A 16,975-nucleotide genomic window follows, 5' to 3' on the forward strand; every position below is an offset into this window, starting at 1 on the left:
CCCAGTGCGTGAAGATGTGTGGGAAGACCTCCAAATGAAAGTATCTGCTTTCCTGCAGTAGTTTGGTAGGGCTGTCTGGTAGCTGGTCTCAGAGAAACTGTCCAATTTACCTAGACACCTTTTTTGAGTCATGTGCAGCAGTTCTCTCTAATCAAGCCCCCAAGACTCGCATCAATCATTTGATTTTTCTAAAGTTACAGAGAATGGCTTTTCTTAACCTTCCATTGAAAAAGTAGTGGCTACTTTGACTAAAAAACTTTTTTGCTATTGTTGTTTTTCTTGAGATGGCAAATACTTCACCCTTCTCTTGTTTCATCCTTTCCCTTCACTTTCCTTCCTGTCTTTTCCTAGAGGCTGAGTGATGAAACTTCAGCCGAATAAAAGCTTTGCTGTTTTACCTCCTGCAACATTTAAAAAACTCTATCATGGCAGCTATTGTATCTCGTTCAATATATGTAACTGGCTTGCAGAAGTAAAGCTAAAGCTCCAGAAAACAGATTGTCCAAAAGCTTTTTCGGTTTCTTTAAAAAAGAATGTGATCAGAAGTGTATAAATAGTCTTCATGCAGTACTGTACATGTAGAATTGCTGCATGATTGCAAACATGGCCTGTACCACTCTTCTGTCCCTATAGTAGTAAAATCAAGGACAGGCTCGTTTTCTTTTGCCTTACCTGTGCACTGGTTCACAGCCGGTCTAATGGAATGAGAGTTTCACATTTGCTGCTTTGGATAATAATTGTGTGTAGCTAATTTTACAGAAAAAAAAATTCTCTCCCCTTGTTGTCAAGGTGATTTTCCTTTTAAAGTTGTCACTTTGTTTAATGACCTCATTTTTTAACATTAGCATGCACAAACATGGGATTTATCTTCTTTCCATGTCAGTCAAACAATCTTTACTATGACAGTCGATGGGACAAAGATCCTAATGCAGGAGGATGGGACAGACATAGCGTGTGGCAAGCAAGGGAGTGTTTGTAAGCCCTGCTGCTGGAGAAATGCATGGGATTTTATCCCTGCTTGTCATCATTTTCCAAGTTTCAAGCAAGGGTTCATCCCATTGTCCCCTTTAAGTTTCTTATTAGTAATAACTTGCATGCAATATTACAGCATATGTCCTTCTAGATTAATAATAGTCACTGTAAAAGTATTTTGATGTGGATCTGCCAGCGGGGATTTCAGTGAAAGTAATTTTATTGCTAAGTATCCCTGTGTCTGACACAAAGCCTCTAAGACATTGAGAGGCAATTACAGTGGTTCTAAATTTGAAGTGGAGTTACTTCAGTTGGGCAAAGAAATAATTTTTATCCTTCTCTGTTCTGTAGCATCCAGATGAGAAGAGGCTGGAGGGCCTCTCCAAGCAGCTGGACTGGGATGTACGGAGCATTCAACGTTGGTTTCGACAAAGACGTAACCAGGAAAAGCCCAGCACTCTTACAAAGTTCTGTGAAAGCATGTAAGGATGTGCATTCTCTTCTTGAGTCTTGTTTAGCCTGTGTCCTCATCAGTTTTCTTTGTTCTTCACTGGTATTTTTGTAGACAGGAAAAAAATGATACAAATTGGTAGAATATAACTTATTGAATGAGAAAAACAATCATCTTTCTCCTGAAGGGGTCAGATGGTACTTTTTGTGCACTTTCAATGGTGAAAAGCTTTCAGAAATCAAGTGGTTGTGATTCTATGCTGTCAGGGTGCCAGCCTGATCCTTTGAGACAAATTGCCTGGTGTTAGGCTGGGAAGCTGTCTTTACAGCACAACCTTCAGCTGTACAACCTGACAGAGATCTGAGATGGAGGAGTAAAGATAAAAGCCAATTGGATTGTTAAACCCCTTCTTTGTTTTTTCTTATCCCAGGCTTGTCCCCTTTATTAGCCCGTTTCCTTGAGTGCACTGAGCTCTGAGAAGCCAAAGGGTCCTATGCTTTCTTTAGGAAGTAATTTTTTTACCTGCCAGGGTTTACTTCTAAGGAATCTTTCCCTGCTCCCAGCTACTCCTCAAACTGATTATCAACATAAAGTTCATTTTTCTAATTAGACTCCATTGGTTTTAGTATCTGAGTTACATTTCCATGCCAGCTGGATTTAACATATTAATATTTAATCTGCATTGGAAGAGCATTGAAAATTAAATCTACTTAAAATATTTACGTGTTTTTCTTAAAGGAGAACTGATAGACATTGAATTCATAACAAAACACAAAGAACAACACTAGTTTATTTGAAAGACTTGTTAATTCCAAGACTCCAGCACTACTGGGTGTTGTTCCTTTGATGTGGAAGGTCATGCACTTAAGGCAAATTTTACATGCTCCAAATCAAGAGACTTGGCAAATATGACTGAGGCCATAAACAAGTACAGGCTTTATTACACCCCGTTGGTCAATAGTTATGTTATTGGTGGCTTAAAACTCTAGTTACAGTTTTCGTTAGCTAGCAAAGAAGTGTGAGGTAGAAATGCCAGCAGAAATAGGGGAAGCCTATTTGAGTTAAAAAGCAAATCTTAGTTTAGCTGGTTTTCCAATTATCATTTTTTTTTTTAAATTCTTAACAGTTCTTAGATGATTTCTTTTAAGAAATTGCAGGTAAAGAAATCACAAAAAACTGCAGACAACCCAGAGCTGGGAGTTTGTGTTGATGTGAAAAAAACAACTTGTGGAATATACTGTCATATCATTCATACAGATTTTGTAAATGTATTTCATACTTTTTCCTTTTGTAGGTTTCCTAAGTACTTTCCTTAAACTTTATTTTCCTCTGGAGACATATGGGAAGGTTCATAATATGATTGTGAATAAATGATGTATTAAGGCATTTTTTTTCTAAAGCCAAACCATAGATGAAATGTTATTCAAATAGCAACTGATAGTTACTTTCAACTAAGGACTGGATAGGAGCAAAGTTAGAAGAGTTACTGTTAAGTGTATTGTCTCTCTAGCTCAGAGAATTAGTCCTTTTTTATTTTAGAAGAAGAAAGATAAATTGTCTAAATATTATTGCCCTTTAATAAACAGAGAAACTTAACTGTCAGAATGCTGAAGTCCTTTCCTTGGTACAGCTAAAATCCACCCTTCTTAATAAATAATAAAGCCAGGTAGGGTGAGATTATGGATAAACCTAGCCATCCTGTTGCCAGCAGCTGGTGGTCGTAGTGTTACTGATTTTTGAGATCAGCGAACAACCTTTTTGGTAGCTGTTAATGTATACAGTTGTCTGCTTAACTTGTAGGAAAGGCTATGGAGTCTTGGAAAAGACTTCAAACTATTACTGTTAGACCTAGCGTATGTGGGTGGTATATTGGGCTGCTTCTGTAGCTGAGGTCAAAGACTTCACTCTCTTGCATTAGTGCCAGCATATCTGGGCTGACCTAGAGGGAGAAAAATCTTAAATGTACCATGAAATACAGGCACAGATAAGAAAGTTATGGGTGCTGAACTTGCTCCTTTGTGGCGTACATTATGGAAAAAGCACGCAGATGAGAGCTATGAGTGCAAGCTGTAATGAATGTCATTAACTTATGCTGAAAGAATTAAGTGCGAGTTTCATTCAGAGAGAGCCATTGGGCATTGCTGCAATAAGTGTATGTAATAGTAGTGATAATAACTTGTCCAAAAAGAAGCAAGGTGGCCTAAATAATAATGAGTGGATAGTTCAGGTTCTCTGCTCGTGGTTTGCAGAAGGTGCAGTGGGAGTTGCCTCTCCATCTCCATACATACACGCTGCTGTAAGAATGTGGTATTATCCAACTGACCATATGTGCATTGCTCTGATAGCATTTCCGCTGGTGCAGTGTGTGCCACCAGTCAATCTGTCATATGTACTGGGTGGAGTTGTTGGCAGGTAGTCAGAATAGCACTGGGAAGCCAAGGATACCTTTCTTCCCCTCAGTGTAGATCTTAAACGATTCTCTAGTTAGATCAAGGCACTAAGTGTGGTGCGTCACTTCAGTATGTTTGAAGCAAACTGAATGAGGTTTGTAGCCTTTTCACAGCTACTGAGTTAATGGGGAGGCTTTTTGGATGAAGAGTCCATGTGTGCAGCTGCTTTGGAAGTCCAGGCTACATAAGCACATGTTCCCGTGACAGTCATGGGAAGGGGAGCACTCCAAGTCTTCAGTAACTGGGGCGCCAGTGGAGAATTTCATAGCTCTGACAGAGAATAAAATGTGCCCTTATGTAATAAGCAGGCACAGAGCAAGCAAAATGACAGTGATTGCCACCTACACCTTCAGCTGTTAAACTGCTGTTGTCCTTCCAGAGAAGACTTCAGTTTTGCTGGCAACTGCTTTGATTGACTGTGACTTGGAAAGAAAAGTGACAGAACCCACAGCAAATGTGGAGCTGCTTAAAAAGAGTTCCAACTCTTTTTACATGGACACAATTCAGTTTACTGCAAGAAGAAGTGTTCTTTGAGCCCAGAGTGGCTTTTCCATGATGCAAAGGAGAAGGCAGCTGTGCTAGAAGGGCCGTAGGTCCTTTCTTCCCAGTTCCAGTGTATTGTGCTGCTGCCCGCACTACTAGTGTGTAGGCGTGTCTGCTTTTCTCAAAGAATAAATACTATAGAAAGAGCAAGCATCCTCTCCTCCTCCCTTGTTGTCTGGAGCAAAGGGAATGAACCTGTGATGCCCTGAGTTATTAGTCTGGAGTGTCATCAGGCTCATGAGTTGTCTGTCCTGCAGCTATGTACATTTAAGCAAGGTTTTTATTAGAGACATTTATGTGGTTTCCAAGGAGTGACTGGCAGAAACATATGACCAAGAGAGTTTTTTCAGTTTGTGCAGGAGTCTGCATGTGAAAACATGGAAATGTGCTGATTGAAGAGCCAAAGATTTTTTTTTTCTCCATCATTCTTCTTTAGAAGAAGCTTGGATACTAAAGTTTCTGTAAGTGGAGTGTCATTTAGTTTTGATGTTGGGGAGAGAAGAGTCTCTGTCTCATCTCATAGCCAGAGTATATGCTTTTTCCTAAGGAATTGAAACTGTGTTTATGCATTTTGCTTTTGGGAGAATTTTATCTATCTTTAATGGTATATGTATGTGTTTGCACATGTATGTGTATGGATAGAGATAGATCTATATAGATTTTTTTTCACTTATCATGCACATTTGTATGAAAATTTTATGGGCCATCTTCTTGGCCATATTGCTTTTCTTGACTAGCAAAGTATTTCTCTCCTACAAAATTGTACTGGAAAAATAACTATACAAGGGAAAGAAATTGAGACAGCTCCTTGGTCGTTGAAATTCTGAACTGTGCTGATACAAGTCTTAACAAAACACATAAAAGAATTCATCAGTCTGTGCTTTGTGTGTAGCAGTAAAGCACCAGAAGATAAATAGGTGTCAAAAAGCTTCTAGCTCTGAATTTTTAATAGCCTCAGGCCCTCTTAAGTCAGCTTCTAAAAAAATTATATTATGGGTCCATTTAATTCTGATTTCTGAATGCATACTTTCAGCTGCCTTAGTGCTGCATGCAATGGAGACTAACCAGTGTTTCACAACCAGAAAAGAGAACAAGGGAATGGGTCTGTAAAGCTACGTCCTTGGAGGCAAGGGTGATAGTTACTGTTCAGTGGCCATAGAATGACCAGATCTCCCCTGTTTTCCTCTGATGTTTTACATGGGGCAGGAATGGCTGTTCCTCCTTGCTCTCTCACAGGTAGGAGGCATAACCTCTTGCCTGCTGCTCTGGTCTGTTCAGGAGATCTAAAGCACTGGTAACTCAGCCAGCTGCTTGGTGAAAGGGAAACTGCACACCTAACTAGTATGCGATAAAAAGTTAGAAGTTTTCATTGATATTCTAATTCTGGATTGTTATTTTTTTTTAACTGGGCAGATACTTAGTGCTCCTGGGGCTGGTGCTTTTGTTGGCAGATGATCACAGGACAGCAGTCTCGCCTGAAAGAGAAAGCATCAAGGAAAATCCAAAATTTCTGGAAGTCTTTGTGAAATAGCAGCAGATTCTGCAATGAGACATAGTACTGGAAGCCTCTAAGTAATTGCTATGATTTCTTTTTTTCTGGAACATTGTTGTACTGAAATGGTTTATAGGACTGATAAATGTTTATATAGGTGAAAAAAGTGAGTTGTTTTCATATTTTTCTTGCTGATCCTTAACTTCTTTACTTCTCTTCAGTGTTTCAGTTAGCTTTTGAGTGAGATATTCATTAGCGCTTCACAGAAACTGTTACATTACTGGAGCAGCTACTTTATCTTTCTGTTAGTGGTGTCTGAAGAACACAGTATTGTGTGATATCATTGAGGAGTAGGAAGTGTCTATTTGTATACACCTCTTTGTATCTGGGTGTAGATTTTTGTGGGTTTTTTTTTTTTTTCCTTTCTCCCCTCTATGGCCTTAAAACAAAGAGAGTTGGCAGGAAGAATAAGAGGAGGAGTATTCCTTCAAGCACAATAGCTGGGTTTATAGCCAAGAGAATGCTTTGGCTCAGGTGAGGCAACAAGGTTGTTTCCCTAAAGCTGTTAACTCAAAACACCACCATGTTAAAACAGACCTGTAAAGGGAAAGCTGGGGAGAAGCTGTCTGAGTGCCAGTGTCAAGGTAAGAAGTTGCCCAAGCTAACTTCTTTTAACCTACCGGAGCATCAAGGCAAGGCTAGACAGTGTGAACACAGATTTTTCCTTTAAATCCACTCAACTAAGTGTAGCACTTTGCAATATAAATTTTGAGGTGTCGTACTTTACTTAGAAGTTTCTCAGTGTCACTGCTGCTACTGTCTGTATGCTACAGCTGTGCCAAGCTTATTATATCAAGATGAAAGAGGAGCAACTGCTACATGATCTGTCTTTCTAAAACAATCTGCCATTTTCAAATTAATTATCTGAGAAATTACTCTCACTTAGCATAAATCTTCATGGATGTCAGGATTTTTTGTTGTTGGAATTAATAATTTTATTTTTGTATAGTAACACACAAAACAGAGTGCCCCATCTACAGTTTTTATTTTTTTTTCCACCGTGTGAAGTCCTTATTGGTTTGTACTAGTTCCACTTGAAAAAACAGTAAAGTTTGAGTCCAACAGCCTTTGTCAGAAGTAAAGACCATTTTAATGGTGTTTTCTGAAGGTCTTTATTGATTACTTTCTTTTTTCTTTACTGAATGTCATGTAACTAAGTAATGTGTATCTTTCCATTAAAAGATATGGGAACTTCATGTCAATGAATCCTGCTAGCAGTATGTCATAAAACTGCTGGCGGAAGTAAATTGGTGGCTTTTAAATAGCCATAAATTGCTTGTAAAACAAGAAGCGGGTTCTTATTTGGTTTGGTTTTCAACCACTAGAAGAAGTAAGTCATAAACCTGCTATGTGATTTCTAAGGTAGAAATGCTAGAGAAAGAGCAACTAATAACAAAAATGGATTCTTGGTATTATCAAACTTCTGAAGTTTTATTATTGTTTTCATTATTTTAAGTGTCTCGCTAAAAACAACAGCTTGAAGATCTCAGTTCTCATTTACTTGAAACAGAATAATGTCTAAAAAAGTCACCTTTACCTTCACAATGGAACCAAAGCTGGAAAATAAGAGTGCACCTTTGCTGTCACGCTCCATTTTGCCCCGTGCAATCTCATCTCCCGTGAGCTGCACTTCATGAATGCTGATTTGCTACTAGACTCCCTTCTGTGGTGATGCTGCTACCTCTTGCCAAAAGGGAATGCAAGCACTATTGAAAGGATAATTCATTGAAAAGATAATTCATTCTAGAGTTTCCTCCAGACAGATGATATGGATGTAAATTTTGCCAAATCTGACCTTTCCAGCTGGGATAGTCTTGTTATCCAAGCAGGGCTAGTGCCTCTGCATTGTGCCGTAGGGCAAGTAGCACATGCTTGGTGTCAGGCTGCAAAAACACCATTCTGACAAGAGGCAATACATCAGTCTTAGTATTTCAGAAACATGGTTCCTTCTTTCAGGGATAAAAGAAAAGAAAGGGGGAGATGACAAAAAACCCCACAAATCCTCATGATGTTTCAGAGCTGTGTTTCATATGAATGTAAAGCAGATCTTGGGCACATACTACCCAGTGTTCCAGCCCTGAGCACTGTGGATATGAGACCATCCATTCCAGTTAGTCTTTTGCAACCTTGAACTCCATGAAATGTCTGGGTAAGGATTCATACTTCAAGTGATACAGATTTAATTACGGTGTTAGTGTAAGGCGGGGGAGAACAACAAAGGCTAGCTCTTACACTGCTCAGGGAAAGCTGTCTTTGAAGGGAATAGAACTGTTACTGGTGAAACCTATAGAGCTGGGGTGCCTGTCACTATTTGCCATTGTGCTGCTGGACTGGGGTGAGCAGAACAAACTGTTCCATTGCCATTTTTAATTAAAATTTTAATTAAATGTAATGTGAAAGTATGTTACTTTGTAGATGCAAATAGTAGCACAGTGACTGTAGACACTACAAGGATTATGCAGATCAGAGAGAGAGTGGAAGAAGAGTGTCTCCTTAGTACGAGATAAAAGCGTATGGAAATGATTACTTGTATAAAGAAAATAAATGGAGATCAGCAACTGCCTGTCTCATTGTGCAAGAACCAGCAGGTACTAAATGAAAAAGAAAAGGAGCATATTCACAATTTAATAGTGAAAATAGTTTTTCACACTCTGAGTAATTCATGGAATTAATTGCTGCCTGAGGTAATAATTCATCAGTAATTTGTAATTAAAGAGATTCTTTTATTTACTTGGACAACCAGAGTATTTAGTATCATGCTGATAAATAGATTGTATCCATGCTTTGCTTAGAAAACTGTTGTGATTTTACTATAAAGTAGCACGCGTGCTGAAACTGGAGTACAGAGATAATGGAGAGAGGAGCCAGTGAGCAAATGGTGTTTGTGGCAGGAAGGGCGTAGCAGGGAGTAGGGGCTCAGGTGTTGGCAGAGTCAGATTTGTGAGGCAGCTTGGTGAGGGAGGACGTAACTTTTCAATGAGATGTGGAGAGAGCTGGAGTCTGTGGAATTGTTCTGGAAGAGGGAAGATATGACCTTCACTGAGTGCAAGACTAGTTTATTATAGCTGCAGGTAGTAAGGAAGTTGCGATGAGTCACAGATACCAAAAAGAAGACTCTAATTGAAGTAATCTAGCAAGTGGCAGCTAAACCATAGAGAATAGCAAGACGGTCTGGCAATTGTTATCTGTAGTGAGCACGTAAAATACTAGGGTTTTATCACAGTGCTGTAAGAGTTACCTCTAGACTCTGGGATTGATACATTCAAGGACCCATTATTCTCCTAAGAGTATTAGATCTAATAACATCACAGAAAAGGAAGAGAGATGTATTTCAATGCAAGACCTCAATGGAAGTCTCACTTATATTGAGACTTGTGTCAGGGGTGCTAGTGCTGTGCAAAAAGGCTTGGAGTTGTTGAATATATAAAGCTAAGACAGAAATCCTGCTGCATTTTACATCAGGGTGAGATGTTGCTCCTTGAAAGCAGCACTCAGTAGCTCTGTACATTACTGATTCTTCGTCTAATACCATGGTAGGCTGAGTTGAATGTGTGTTTCTCTCTAAGCTGCATGTGAAGTCAGTGCAGAAGAGTATTGATGAAGCTTTTTATTTAGTGTAAATATGCTTTTTCATATGGTGTCATTCAAAGCTGGTTCACTGATGGTTTCTCTGCTTGAAGAGAAAGCGGGTAAGATAGTACTGGTTGCCTTGAGTTACGTAACATAAGCCTGAGTCCCTGGACACATGAATAAGTTAGTGGCTGTCAAGCTGTCCTAATTTTAAGTAGTGAGAACACAGTGCGGCTGCTGACAGCAGTTTTAATTCTGCCCTAACGCTTGCTCTCTGATGAATCAGGACTAAACATCTTGCACGTACCTCCTCCCCAACACGCAGCCAAATGCATAGTCTGGGCAATCACGCCCAGCTGCTGCAGTGTGATTTGCTGTGGGTTTATGCCTCCAGCTTTGCCTCTCGGAGCATCTGTATTAGGCTCTGGACTATTCACATTTCTTTGGTGGCCAGGCTGGATAAATAGCTTAATTATACATCTTTTTATGATTTTATTGCATGCTTTAGTGCTGTGGGGTACTTGCACAGGCTGGCTCAGGCTGTGTTCAGCAGCACAGGCTACCGTTGCAGCTGTAGTGAGCAGTAAAGGCCACCTCCCTGACCTCTGCATCCTTGCCCTCCCATTTGCCCTGCCCTGTGCCAGACAGCTGGCTGTAGCGCTGTTTCATAGGGCAGCACACTCTACTTATTTGGGTTAAAGGTCACCCTGCATAAAAACATAGGATGCTTGTCAGTCAAATTTTCCTGTTGTGGATCACAAGGCGGTCACACAAGCATGCTGGAGTACAGTTGCTTGTGGTGATGGGGACTGTGTACGCATTCGAATAACAGAAGGGAAACCAGGTAGGCATGGGCAGTACTTTCTTCCAGCGTGAAAGCTCAGGTTTCGGTGTGGCGAAGGAGAGAAGAGGGGAAAATTGCTGCAGCCACCTGGCCCCTTCGGATGTGGCAGAGTGGTAGGATGTCGTGTGGTGGAGCAGGGCATGATGTGCCATGCGGTGCTCTAAGTGCATCTCTTCCTGCTGCCAGCTCGATACGACTGCATAGATTAACAGTAACAGAGACAATGAATGCTGTTCTGGTGAACTGCTGCTCCTTTGGCTACATTTATACCCTTTATTTAACTCTTTCTATCATGATTTCTCAATTTTGAATATCAAAATACTGAGGCTGGCTCTGCTCTTGTTGCTCTGCTATGCCACTGCACGAGAAAGCTGAACCATCTGGTGAAGGGGAAAGAGGGAGTAGACTTCTTGCAGCTCTGTAGTATGCTGCTCAGGAGGCTCCAGTGAGTTCGAGACTGGTGTGAAACAGACCCCAGAACTGGGCAAGGTTGGCAGTTTCCCTCGTGATTCCTTTCCTACCATATCTGCCATGCTCAAATGTTAATCTGGTCTGTGATCTCTATTCTCTCTTTTAAGCTGGGCCTCAGGACATCTCTGTGCCCAAATATGGGATTAGGGGGAAATTAAAACATTGAATAAGTGTCAGGAGTCGCCAGCCTCTTCCCATGCTGTTCTGGTGGAGCAGACTGGCAAAGATGTCCGTACCATGTCCTCAGACTATGCTCACCATATTTTTAGACTGTACTGTAAGCATTTTTTCATTTTGCATCTTACGAAATTCCCCTCTTCCCTCAAATTGGATTACTTAAAACTTTGAATTCCCTGCCCTTACTACCTTCTGTGACACGGTTTTTAACACAATTAATAAATTTAAATTAACTCATGTGCTGGTCCTACAAAGATGCCATCAGTTAACATTATCATTGCACATTAAGCAAGGTTATAATGAATTAACTAGGTTTCTATTCTCTTGCGGTTTGTGTGTGCTCGTCATAATTTTATGTTTTGGAAATTAAATAATTCTTCCCTAAGTTATAGTTAATGTGAACACTAGTTCAAAATTACAGACAATTACTAGTTCAAATTAAAGATTACTGAAGGAAAACTGCAAAGACTGCAGTAGGTGCTGCTTTTTTATGTTCCACATGCCTTGAATTGTCTAGCTCTTGATTATGGAAGAGACCGACTGCCGCCTTTGATCAGCTTTGGCTTTAAGTGAAGTTGCCAAAGACTGCAGACAAGTGGCTTAAAAGCAAAGGAACATGGAGACAGAGCTGGGATTTTTTGGAACAGCTGTAGGGCATGTATATCCAAGAAAGCAAGAGCTTGGTCTGGAATGCTACAGATTTCAGAACTACTTTTGTTGCTTAGTAGATGGGATTCACAGGGCTTAAAAACTGACTCTTGATGGTTTGGGGAGGATCTGTGAATTCAGCAGAGTTTTTTCCTAGATTGCCTCTCTTGTTCTACTTGAAGCATTAGGCTGCTGCTTCTTCACCATTTATTAGTGTGTTTGTCTGTGGTACTGATCTTTCCTAAGTGTTAGATTTCAGGTACCGATATATCTTGTTAAAAATATTTCATTGCTGCCAAAATTTGAGGGCTTTTAAAATTTCTCTTAAATGAAACTCCAATAATAAAACCATTCTTGCTCAACTAGAATAGCAAATAGTGTAAAATAGTTATTATCTGTTAATAGTGAAGGTTGTGCTTGCTTTTCAGATCTGTAATGATACTTGTCAGTTCTTTATTTCATTTGTGATATTGGGTTTAAAATCTGAGTGGAAGAGGGGAAAGATAGCAAAAGCATTTCTCTTCCTCCCTTTCGTAGCATATTCTGCTCTTTTCATTGCTTTTATCCTGTAGATTTGGTGATTGCTTCCTTTATATGCTTTAGTGGTTACCTGTGCAATTTTTGCCTTATACTTTTTATGTCCTTATTGCTTTTTTTTTTCCTAGAAAGTTCTTTTATGTTTCTAAGATGTTCATTTTGTTACCAATCCAAACTATGCTTTTGTTTGACCTGTTACGTATTTGCAGTATGGAAGTGGCATGAGCAACATTTGCTTAGGCTGTAATAACTTTGTGAAATGCATTACAAGCAAGTATTTTATTCATGAAGAGTTACTATCAGATTCAGAATAAATTCTCCCTTCTTATGTGGATGCAAATTTTTGGATCTTCAGTAAATGCAGATATCCACCAAATTCTACTTGTATTTTAATTTTAAAGACAAACATGAAGAAAATGCTAATTTAGAAGGATATCCGTCTTACTCCCATTTCTGCTGTCTTCAGAGTTGTTAGCTTTTCTGCATGTATAGCACTAACAAATTATGTTTGTCAAATTCACACTGAATCCGTACGGATCTGGTCCAACGGAGGCTCCTCAGGAATGCAGTTTGTAGCAGGTTGTTCTCTTCCACAGGAGACTGCAAGCTACAGAGTAGTCAAAAACTATTTGATATCTTTCACTATTTGAGTCTCTACCAAAAGAAAGAAACTGGAGTATGACTTGTCTACAGGTTGCAATGTCACAATCAGCTCATATCAAAATACCTTACTTGCTGAAGAGTAGTGGCTGTAAAGTTTTATTTTATACGTGGCAATGAATGAATTGGCATGCAAGTCCTTACTCGTTTCTTCTCCCTCATATTTGTGTTGTTACACAGTTACATAGTTTTACGTTAAATTTAATCACCTTTCATTTTATAGATACGTGAACTATATCCATCTGTTCATGGAGACACAGAGTTAGAGAGGAGAATTAGCTTCCACATTGTTAATATTTTTCCCTTACAGGCATTTAACAACATTGTGTTCTGCTTTAGGAAGTTGTCCAATAATGTACTTTCATGCTCTTTAGAGAAAGCTGAACTGAGTATTTTCTTCACATGTAAATATTTTGTAAGCTAATGTGACAGCTTGTCATATGCGGTTCTGATTGGTTTTATTCTTCTCCATTTTCTTTGCTGAGAGCTGAAAGCTATAAACTAACCTGGGTCAAGATGATGCCTGCCTAAGGCTGCATTTGTATGGCTGTCTATCAAAATGCTTTTGTGGAAAGATGTTACCTGTACCTACATGGAAGCAGATTTTTGATTGACAGAAGAGTTTTTGTGATATTTGGGCATAACATGCTATGTATGTCCAGGACAGCAAGGTAGGCGTTGCTGGAGTGCTGTTAGGCTCAAAAGAATCAAGCAGTAGCTTATGGCTGAATGGATGTTGACAGCGGCCTCCACAAGAAAACATATATGCCGTGCTGGTGGAGGTGAGAAACTTGCTAGTTCCCCTAATGCTTTTTGGAATTTATGCTATGGTAGTTGTTAGTGTAGCCATAGGCATGTGGTAACCCAATGTTTAATATAGCTTCTGTCTTCCCCTGCTTTGGTGTCTTGCCAGGGTGGGTATGCACAGACCTGCTGTGGCAGAACACAGAGCCCAGGCTGCAATGAAGACCTTTCTGGTAACTTCATCTGGACACTACACATTTTGCGCTTCATGTATGTCCGTGTAATTCCGCTTTTCTGTTTTACTGATCCCATTAGTGTGATGGGCCCATCTGTTTTTATTGACTGGTGACCAGCATTTGCTCATTCAGGGATGCTTTGTTTTTTACTTCCCTGAAGCTCAAGAAACTGGCAGATGAAAAAAACATGAGTACGTGAGAGTTAAATTTTGTCATGGATTTCTCCAGAGGAGTCAAGTAATGCTCATGTAGTTCTGGTTACTTGCACGTTAGATCTTCTAGGATCAGGCCCTGAAACAGGCTGAAATTGTGACTATCAGACAGGAAATATTCAGTACAAGGTGCTGCAGAAACTGTACTTTGAAATATTTAATACTATCCCTTACAGTTAGTTATTTAAATACTTTCAGACTAATGAGTATAGTTTGGTTAGATGGTGCTTCTTGGTAAATTGGGGTTTCTGGCTTCTTTAGTTTTATTCTTGCTGCTCTAATGAGCAGCAAGAGTAATACAAAAATTTTCTGCCTGTTTCTTTGTAATGTGCTTGGAACACTGAAGGATAATATGTTAAATCTTTAACAACAAAAAACACACCAAAAAACAACCTTCATTGTAACGAGCGTCTTGTAATGTTTTTTCTAAAGTTTTAGTGATGGAGTAAAAGATGACTGGGAGGTAGGGAAAGGGGAGGAACATAAATGACTAAGTAAATGTACTTCTTCAGGATGCAAAAGGGAAAATAAAAATAAGGACAAGGCAAGGTTTTAATGTACTGCTTCAAACTTTGCTTATCCTCCTATCTCAGCTATGTCAGCACTGCAACTCCTGCTTAGAAGATGGCAAGGTTTGTAATCTGAAATGGCAGTATAGAATGTGAAGGAACAGCAAACCCTTCCCAGAAACCTCATCTATAACCATGTAACGTGAAGGGTGTGTGGTTGCTGTGCGTAGACTCAGTGTGTGCTGCCCAGATCGAAATATGCTGCACAGCTGGGCAGTTTCTTCAGGGAAATGGAGAAAAAACACAAACCTAGCCTGGTTCTGGAAAGATCAATACCCATAAGGGATCAGCATCTGCTTTAACAGGCTAAAAACCAGTCTGAGGCAGATGACTTAATGTTACAGGAAAGTAATGTTCAGCAAGAGAAAAAATAGAAACAGCTAATACATGTTGGTCTAAGAAGATAATTACCTGTTACAAAAGTTTCCTTACGCATATATGTTGGCCATCATGGCTAGGACAACTGCTAGGTGAAAAACACATGCTATCTGTAAGATTTTACGTTTTTGTTCCTATTGTTATGTTTTGAATGAGACAGTGAGCAGCTGTTGTGATATCCACAGGGGAGCTGAAAGGCCGTGTTTGGAAACAGGTCACTTGTAAGTTCGCTAGTAAGAATGGAGACTAGAGGTCCAGGTTGGAAAGACTTCGGGTTGTTTTTTCTCTCCAAGACTTGTCAGCTGTGTGCATTGAACATCACTGATGTGAAAACAGTTCTGTTGATCAGACCACAGGAGTGGGTGCATGGCAGTGACATGTGGTTTTTCTGTGTGCTGTTCTCATGAGCTGTCCAGATAGTAGTACATCTTGGCAGGGCAAGATTTGGCAATTCTAATAGATCTCTGAGGTCTTACCAGAGCTTTATTTCATGTAGTCCTCGAAGCACTCAGAAGAGAACAGTTGCATAACCATTGAACGGAGCCATGTAACCTAGAAGGAATTGCCAAAGCGCCTATTGTATTATGCATCTTTTCTGGTCTAATTATATAAACATGCTTTATCATTTATAAAACTGCATCACTTCAGAATGTAGTACTGTGTTTCCTTTCCCTTTTTTTTTGCACTACTAAATTTTGCTCTTAAGACTTTCAGAGCTGCATTTTGAGCATACAGATTTAGGACAGGACTAGTCTCAAGTGGCACTGTAACATTAAATATTAAATAACTGATTCAAACTGCAGCCAAGAAGATAATCCGATGACAGTCAAATCTTAAGCCAGAAAATTGAAGAGAAAAGCAATAAAGATTTCTCAATTTATCATACCTGCTATTTTGCACATCTTAGTGAGCTGTGCATCACTGTCTCCTTCCTCAAATAACTCCTGCTTAATTGTAGTGCAGGAACTATTTACCATTTGTGTGCTTGCTCCAGTCTAACTCAACAGCAGTACCATGCCAAAATGGGCAAGAAGATTTATTTGTTTATTTATTTAACATTCTTTATATCCACTTGCATCTGCCAAGCTTTGCAGAAATGTAGCAAATGACCATTACAGAAATCTTGGGAGGCAGCAAATTGGAGCAGTGGAGCTACTACCATCAAACATTGTCACACTTGCAGCTTTGTATGAGACTAGATATCAGGAATGAAGATAAGTAAAGATTTAGTGGAGGGTACAAACTGTTTGAAGCAAAGTTGCACTTCTGTCTGGTTACTGAACCAACTGGAAGTGTGCCATGGGGCAGTCCTACCTGCTAATAGTGTTTCTGATCTGCTCTGTGTTTGGGCTTTCAGTGTAGAGGTCTGTCTTTGTCGTGATCTAAGCATGCACAGAGGTAGGATTTAATAAAACTCTTGGGTTTTTTTTCGAAAAAGCTTTATTAGGTGAAGGAGATTGTGAGATTGAAACTTAACATAGAAATTCTTTAGGAGATCTCTGAAAATTTGCAAGTGAAAACATACATCCTTGTGTATCAGACCGAATGCTCAGAGTACGCTGGGTTATCAAATAACCTCCACTCTGTCTTTTTTTGAGTTCTGCTTGGAAAAGAGTTGTAACTTTTAATTTTCTAAATTCTTTAAAAAGCTGATGTCTCAAAAGAAGGTGGCAATTTGTTGCTTTACTCTTCTAGATAGTGATGCAGGTTGTGAAATATTAATAGTCAATTCCCTAACAAACGTGTGGGATTGCACTGCTCACTGCTTGTGTGTGTTAGGGCTTCGATCAGGGAAGGGAAAACATCCAAAAAGATTGCTCAGAGTGAAACACAGTAACACCTGAATTGTCCTCTGCCTGATACAAAAGCACAGTTTTGTGCAACTTAATTACTGTAAGATTGAAGTGTTAATGTTGTACAATCAACACTTGTGATACAATACAAAAGGTCTTAAGTTTGAA

General features: G+C 39.5%; 1 protein-coding gene across 2 annotated transcripts in view; it reads left to right on the forward strand.

The window, feature by feature from the left end:
• CERS6 (ceramide synthase 6) overlaps window positions 1-16,975 on the forward strand; it is a 113,369-nt gene that overhangs the window by 38,856 nt on the left and 57,538 nt on the right. For both annotated transcript variants that reach the window (XM_086751436.1, XM_086751437.1), the window contains exon 3: window positions 1,324-1,454. In XM_086751436.1, coding sequence (XP_086607562.1) covers window positions 1,324-1,454 — 131 coding nt within the window. The remainder of the gene's footprint in view (window positions 1-1,323; window positions 1,455-16,975) is intronic.

Source organism: Chlamydotis macqueenii, chromosome 6 (genome assembly GCF_036417535.1).
Source record: "Chlamydotis macqueenii isolate bChlMac1 chromosome 6, bChlMac1.mat, whole genome shotgun sequence".
Classification (NCBI taxonomy): domain Eukaryota; kingdom Metazoa; phylum Chordata; class Aves; order Otidiformes; family Otididae; genus Chlamydotis; species Chlamydotis macqueenii.